This window comes from Crinia signifera, chromosome 6, assembly GCF_055691185.1.
Source record: "Crinia signifera chromosome 6, ASM5569118v1, whole genome shotgun sequence".
NCBI lineage: Eukaryota > Metazoa > Chordata > Amphibia > Anura > Myobatrachidae > Crinia > Crinia signifera.
The window spans coordinates 163,660,439-163,667,753 of record NC_139222.1 but is presented as its reverse complement, the minus strand read 5'-3'; the positions used below and the strand labels follow the sequence as shown (position 1 = coordinate 163,667,753).

The following is a 7,315-nucleotide window of genomic DNA, read 5'->3' as shown; positions in this document are numbered from 1 at the left end:
GGGGGAAACATGTTGGCAGGGGAAGGGGATGGGAGAGAGGGAGAGAGATACAGTAATGTACAGTAAGATCATAAACGTACTTTTTTTCCATTTCATTGCCAGTCCTTTGTTCTCGGTCCCAAACTCGCTTGATTTTGCTCATTGTAGAGTGGCATGTGGTGGATAAGGGTTGAAGAAAAAAGAATACAGTAGCATTAGTACTGAATGGTCACAAGGGTTTCGGGGGGGGGGGGGGGGAAATGTTGGCAGGGGAAGGGGATGGGAGAGAGGGAGAGAGATACAGTAATGTACAGTAAGATCATAAACGTACTTTTTTTCCATTTCATTGCCAGTCCTTTGTTCTCGGTCCCAAACTCGCTTGATTTTGCTCATTGTAGAGTGGCATGGGGAGAGAAGAAAAGAGAATAGCGTTAGTACTGAATGGTCACAAGGATGTCAGGGGGGGGGGGAGAGAGAGATACAGTATGTTGGAAGGGGATGGGAGAGAGGGAGAGAAATACAGTACAGTAAGATCATAAACGTACTTTTTTTCCATTTCATTGCCAGTCCTTTGTTCTGTGAGTACAGTAGATGCCAGTTTGAAGAGACGTCTCCAGTTGCTGTGCTACAGTAAGCACGTCCAGCGTGTAACTCTGGGCATCCGTAGCAATCCATTTATAGTGTCCTTTATCTTTGTACAATCAGCCTTTGTAAGCTCAAATTTCCCCATGAGCCGTGTCACTATATCGAGGCGCAGATTTTCTGGGATTGCAAATTTATTACGTTGCCCATCATAATTGACCCGATTGCACCAATTCTTATACAGGTCAAAAGAAACATGCTCTTGGAAAATCTGTTGTGCATAACGGTGCATTTCCATCTTCGCTGCTTTAAAGAGAGTGTTGACACCCTCAGCTGTGATGACTTTGAGCGGCATGTCAGGCAAGGAAATCCCCACAGCGCACAATTCTTTGGGTATGATTCTAGGTGTTCTTTCATGTAGAGGTGATGTTCTTTGATGTTGAGGTAAGGTTGCGACGATCATATTTCCAGGGGACAATTGGGATGATGCAACCATTGCAGTGTCCATGTTGTTAGAGGCTTGGGATGGTGCATTGTGTCTGTCAGCCAACCAGTGAGATGTCAGTGGGGTACTTGTTAAGTTGGTCTGACGTTGTTGTGTATCTGAAGCATTATGTGTGGCAGGCAACCAGTGAGATGACACTGGTGTTGTGTCCATGTTCACCAATTCATTTGGTAAAACAGTTTCTGTGTCCATGCTAGGGCTGGCCAATCGGTTGGATGAAGCTGGTGTCATCTCCAAATCCGAAAAGTGGAAAGATGTGGTTGGTTGGGTCATTTCCAAGTCAAAATCCTCTGTTTCAAATGCATCAGGGCAGTCAAATTGTGATTGTACTGGATTAGATGTTGTGGGTGTAATGGGTGGCCCTGTAGCAGCTTGCCATTGTTTGGCTTGAGCAAGCATGTCAATCAGACCTCCTGACAGCACTTTAATTTGTCCTGTCAGTACATGAATTTCCGCTTTCAGTTCATCCACATGTACAGACAGTCCATTGTTTTGGGTTTCCAGGTGGGTCATCTTGCCCAAAATGTCTCTCACCAGCCCTGTGCAGCTACATTGTGGTGGGTTGTGATCCAGAAAGTTAAGTTTCCTACGGGACGGTGATTGAGATTTTTGTTCCAGAGGTGTAATGTGAAGCTCCAAAGGGTGCAAGTCATTATCTACGGGAACTGACACATCTGTCACTGTGTTAATGTCTTGCTGTGCATCAGTGTTAATGTCTTGCACCAGACAGTCATCGTGAGATTCTCCTATAGTCGCGAACAAAGACTTGTTCTTGGCCTTGGCATTTTTCCGTAGTTTGACAACAGGAATATTTTCTTTTCCTGCTTTCTTCTTAACGATATTATTTTTAATGTTTGGCACTAATGCAGCCATTCTCTTGGGACATGCAAGTGTAGGTTCTCCAGAATAGAATTTTTTTGTTTTCACCATCTTCAGTAGGCAGTGCACTCTACAATACACAACAATAAGATTCAAGTTAATACAGTACATACTGTACAGTACAGTACATTAGTTACAGTACAATACAGTAGCATACAGTATTGTATTATGGTATTACAGTAGTGAAAATTACAGTAGGTACAGTACTTGTGACTTATTTGGGCGCCTGATTTTCTTCATCGCACCTAAAATCGCGTCAAATTGCATTGCATACAATCATACAATTGACCCCATTTTTTATTGTATTCCCACCCTGATGGCTAAATGCCCCCATTGTTAACGCCACCCCACTTGCGCTCGCCACACTATATAAAATCAACTCCACGCCGACGTGGATTGTGGGGGTATGAAAAGGTCGGAGGACGCGTAACGCCGCCGCTCGCCACGCTTCGGGTTGGCGTTGATAGTGGGGTGGCGTTAACAATGGGGGCATTTAGCCATCAGGGTGGGAATACAATTAAAAATGGGGTCTGGGGGGCCATTTCACATACTGTATGAAACAGGCATCTGGGTACATCTGTACATACAGTACAGTATTAAAATCGCATCAAATCGCATCGCATGCAATACAATAGCATACAATGCAACAGCAATTTTCTCTTCAAAGGAATTTCAAGGGAAATCGCATCAAATCGCATGCTTAGGGTACTGGCATACAATTTCAACATTGGCTGCCCAGATACTGTAAGTCACAAGTACCGAAAATTATGTGACCGTACTGCATAGACATGAGCTTTTTTTTTCAATAAAAGGGATGAAGCGATAAACAAAAGTACAGTACGTTAACAGATGGGGCTTAGACAGACAGACTAGGAGGGGTGGAGGCAGGGGCGGGCTGGGCCGGGGGGCAGGATGCCATCTGCCCCCCAGGCCGCTCTGGCAGGTGTGCTGCGGGCCGCGCCCGTTTCTGAGGCCGCATTGCCGTTTGTTTGTTTTTTCACTGCCGGCGGCCATGTTACTGTGGTTTTTTAAATGATGTCTGAGGCCACAGCAACATGGCCGCCGGCCTCCACGGCTACGTGGAGGAGGGCTCCGGCCGGCAGCCTGTTCCCTCTTATCCCCAGTGGCAGTCGGCAGACGCTGGGTGCGGTGTGGACGTCATGACGTTGACGCCTCCCACCCACGCGTCTGCACTCAGAGACTGGAGGAAGGCTGGGGCCGCCCGCAGAGCAACTCGTGGGGGACGCTTCAGGAGGCCGCAGAGAGGGGAACAGAAATGTGTGGAGCCGCAGCAGGACAGGAGGAGCCTGGTCGAGGATAAAACACAGGATAGTAGTAAGTTAACATGATCTAAAACGACATACAGTATCTGTAATAATGCAATGACACCACAGGCTGCTCCCCCTGTATAATAATTTGTGTCATGGCATTACTATTAATAATAGTAATGCCATGACACAAATTATTATACAGGGGGAGCAGCCTGTGATCATGGCATTACTTTTATATTATACAGGTGGAGCACCCTGTGGTGTCATTATTATTGTACAGGGGGAGCAGCCTGTGGTGTCATGGCATTATGCCATGACACCACAGGCTGCTCCCTCTGCATAATAATAATGCCATGACACCACAGGCTGCTACCCCTGTATAATATAAAAGTAATGCCATGACACCACAGGCTGCTCCCTCTGTATAATAATAATGCAATGACACCACAGGCTGCTCCCCCTGTATAATAATTTGTGTCATGGTATTACTATTGTTACTGTATATTATACAGCGGGAGTAGCCTGTGGTGTCATTGCATTATTATTATACAGTACAGCAGGAACAGCATGTGGTGTCATTGCATTATTATTATTATACAGAGGGAGCAGCCAGTGGTGTCATGGCATTCATTTTACTGTATATTATACAGGGGGAGCCACCTGTGGTGTCATAATTATTATTGTACAGGGGGAGCAGACTGTGGTGTCATGGCATTATGCCATGACACCACAGGCTGCTCCCTCTGTATAATAATAATGCCATGACACCACAGGCTGCTCCCCCTGTATAATATAAAAGTAATGCCATGACACCACAGGCTGCTCCCTCTGTATACTGTAATAATAATAATGCAATGACACCACATGCTGTTCCTGCTGTATAATAATAATGCAATGAATTAATAAAAAATGTAATAAAAAAAATAAAAAAATAAACTGGTACAGTATTCTGGTTCTCCGGATACCTGTAATCTAGTATTACTGTACAGTAATTACTGTACAGTATTACAATACGAACACCCACAGCTAGGGGATTTTGTACACAGCTAGGGGATTTTTTACACAAACAGTATGACTGAGTCTGCGAAATACAGTAGTCTATTAATATGCGCAAAAATCCCCAAACTGCGAAAAAATACGTTACTACAGTATACAGTATTTACAGTATTACACCAACAGTATTTACAGTTGCACAGATTATACGAGAATACCCATAGTAGCAGCCTGCCAGTAGTAGCCCACCCTAATAGAGTATTGTCATCGCTAGTCGGGGATCTGCGGCCTATACACACCAGGCAATTTTAACACGTACAATATTCTAAATGGCGCTACAGTATCTCTACTGCACTGCACTGTACTGTATGTGGCATCCATGTTGATCCCTAAAATGGCGGAAAATCACGATACCACGTGATCCTATTGCTGTGACTACTTCAATTACAAGTACAGTATGCGGGAAAAAATGCCAAATGATCCGTTATTTACGGTATTACAACAATATTACTGACAATACCCCAATCCAGGATTTATTACACATTATACGGACAATACCCATAGCGGCAGCCTGCAGTAGCCTAATAAAGTATTCTCATCGCTAGTCGGGGAACTCTGGACCATACACACCAGGCAATTTTCAGATGAAAAACGTTTAGTGTGTACTGTATGGTCCTCAAGAGAATCATGCACTGTTCATTATGGTACTTACTGTATGGTACAGTACCTGAAGCAGAAGTGCAGTAAGGGGGAGGGAAAGTTGATCCTGCCCTCGCAAATGTAGCGGGGGATCTGCGTCCCATACACACTAGGCAATTTTAACACATTGTACAATATTCCACATGGCGCTATCTCTACTGCACTGTGCAGCCATCTCGATTCCCAACATGGCTGAAAATCACGATACTGTATCACATGTGCTCCTATTACTGACTGACTCTGCGAAACAGTCTGTAAACATGAGAAAAACACCGGTCCCCTCGTTTGAGGAAAAAATACGTGTTTTACGGTATTACACCAATGGTATTACGAAGAGAACTAGTATTTACAGTAGCAGCCTACAGTAGCCCACCCTAATAGAGTACTGTCATCGCTAGTCGGGGATTTGCGGCCCATACACACCAGGCAATTTTAACACATTGTACAATATTCTAAATGGCACTTGTACAGTATACAGTATTCTGCACCGGGTGCATTTGAACAGTAGGGAAAGAAGGGAAACATCTTCATTCAGGGAAGGGTGGGAACCGAGCGCTTCCGCGCAGGGACCGTTTTGTAGTGCTGCTTACTGTATACTGTAATGCAGCAATCAGTGAAATGTACAAATGACTGTACTACTGTATAGTGTACTTACTGCTCCAGCGAGAAGATACAGTAGTGTTCTTGCGGAAGGAAGGCAGTATGATGGTAAAACGGTAGAAACACGAAAGCAGCAACAACTTGACTTTGGATTCAGCAGAATGAATAGTCCAGGTGTACAGGTAGAATCTCGTGCTTGTATACAGGCAAGAGATGAAGAGACGATCCGTAGCAATTCTACACGGTTTAGATGCAGAAAAACAAACTGGATTGTTTGACAATTTTAATGTACTGTAGCTGAATTTATGCTGGCAGAGACAAAGGAAATCCTTCATGAAGCTGATAGGTGCATTTGAATTATGTACAATTACCAGCGAAACAAAAAGGCAGACTGAAATTAACATATGACTGCAATCAACATCTTATTGTCTGAGGTGTCGGTCTGTGTCTGAGTTTGGAGAAATCTATTGTTGCTGAAAAAAAACGTTCTCTGTAGCGCAGTACAGTATGTACAGTATGGGTATTAACTATCGTTTTTGTTTGTGGAAAAGTCCGAAAGATTTTGATAAGCACCAACTACTGTAACTGTATTAGTTTAAAAAAAAAAAAAAGAACGTTTAAAAAATAAAAATATAATGTAACCAACTGAGGATCGAACTACTGATACTGAGATAGTGAAGCCGTGCCTCTACCCGCTAGGCCACTATTGCCTGTGATTTTACTGCTGGCAGATGGTTAGCATGGCTTCTGCACCAATCAAATACAGTTCATGACCATCCAGTACGTCACTGCGGCTGCGAATAAAAGAAAAGAACTCTGTCCGTAAAGTAAGGACAAAATCCGTAGTGTAAAGTATGATACTGTAGGTCCTCAAATAATGTTTTAAGTAGTCATCCAGCAATAGCAAAGGTTAGCATGGCTTCTGTACCAATTACATAAATGACCGTACGTAGCTGCTTCTGCGAATAAATACTGTACTAACAATCTGTCCGTAAAGTAAGGACAAAATCCGTAGTGTAAAGTATGATACTGTAGGTCCTCAAATAATGTTTAAAGTAGTCATCCAGCAATAGCAAAGGTTAGCATGGCTTCTGTACCAATTACATAAATGACCGTACGTAGCTGCTTCTGCGAATAAATACAAAACAATCTGTCCGTAAAGTAAGGACAAAATCCGTAGTGAAAAGTGGCTGGTTAGCAATGGTTAGCGAATTTAATCCCGAAACACGGTCCTCAAGGCAAGGAGTTTTACCTGAAAAGCTAAATCTATTTTGCGATAAAAAAACGTTTAAAAAATAAAAATATAATGTAATCAACTGAGGATCGAACTACTGATACTGAGATAGTGAAGCCGTGCCTCTACCCGCTAGGCCACTATTGCCTGTGATTTTACTCCTGGCAGATGGTTAGCATGGCTTCTGCACCAATCAAATACAGTTCATGACCATCCAGTACGTCACTGCGGCTGCGAATAAAAGAAAAGAACTCTGTCCGTAAAGTAAGGACAAAATCCGTAGTGTAAAGTATGATACTGTAGGTCCTCAAATAATGTTTTAAGTAGTCATCCAGCAATAGCAAAGGTTAGCATGGCTTCTGTACCAATTACATAAATGACCGTACGTAGCTGCTTCTGCGAATAAATACAAAACAATCTGTCCGTAAAGTAAGGACAAAATCCGTAGTGAAAAGTGGCTGGTTAGCAATGGTTAGCGAATTTAATCCCGAAACACGGTCCTCAAGGCAAGGAGTTTTATCTGAAAAGCTAAATCTATTTTGCGAAAAAAAAACGTTTAAAAAATAAAAATAT

The 7,315-nt window shown here is 43.1% G+C and overlaps 1 protein-coding gene across 1 annotated transcript; it reads right to left on the bottom strand.

Annotated features, from left to right (window-relative positions):
* Positions 1-251: 251 nt before the first annotated feature.
* On the bottom strand, positions 252-6,218 carry LOC146008509 (uncharacterized). Its single transcript, XM_083147876.1, has 2 exons — positions 5,564-6,218; positions 252-2,015 (listed from the first exon to the last, which is right to left on the bottom strand). Exon 2 carries the CDS (start codon positions 1,994-1,996, stop codon positions 605-607), a length of 1,392 nt encoding a protein of 463 aa, XP_083004002.1. The 5' UTR covers positions 1,997-2,015; positions 5,564-6,218; the 3' UTR covers positions 252-604.
* Positions 6,219-7,315: the final 1,097 nt, after the last annotated feature.